Source organism: Penaeus monodon, chromosome 19, assembly GCF_015228065.2.
Source record: "Penaeus monodon isolate SGIC_2016 chromosome 19, NSTDA_Pmon_1, whole genome shotgun sequence".
In the NCBI taxonomy this organism is placed as follows: domain Eukaryota; kingdom Metazoa; phylum Arthropoda; class Malacostraca; order Decapoda; family Penaeidae; genus Penaeus; species Penaeus monodon.
In genome coordinates this window covers 6782781-6783186 of record NC_051404.1, presented here as the reverse complement: position 1 = coordinate 6783186, position 406 = coordinate 6782781, and the positions used below count along the sequence as shown (strand labels likewise).

At 34.2% G+C, this 406-nt stretch overlaps 1 protein-coding gene across 1 annotated transcript in view; it reads right to left on the bottom strand.

Moving 5' to 3' along the window:
• Positions 1-406, bottom strand: part of LOC119585030 (dual oxidase maturation factor 1-like) — a gene marked incomplete in the record, with an annotated part of 33296 nt that continues 32890 nt past the window's right edge. The window contains 1 exon segment of the mRNA XM_037933646.1: positions 1-383. Coding sequence (XP_037789574.1) covers positions 329-383 — 55 coding nt within the window.

Here is a 406-nt window from a genome sequence, read left to right as displayed (position 1 = left end):
AAATCGGTGTTGATATTATCTCTAATATCATATACTTCATGGCAAATTTGAATTTCACATTTTTTTTTCTTTTCCATAAATCTCTATATAGGTCTAAGTATAAAAAATAATTGTATTACAGAATACGATCTGCTTTTTTTTTCTTCTTTTTTTCCATTTCAAAATAATAGCTAGTTCACTGATTCAGAGAGACCGCTGGGTCAAACAGTTCTTCTAGATGATCTGGCGCCTGCTAAACATTTGTTGCGATGTGTCACGGTTCAAATTCGTTAACTGTCTATTAAATATATAATTTAACGTCGATCATTGCATACGAGGTCGTCCCTTATCACCAAATGTCCGTGGAATCGTCCGTTTGAATTTCCACGACCTCTCCATTTAACCTGGAAAGAGGGAAGGAAAACAT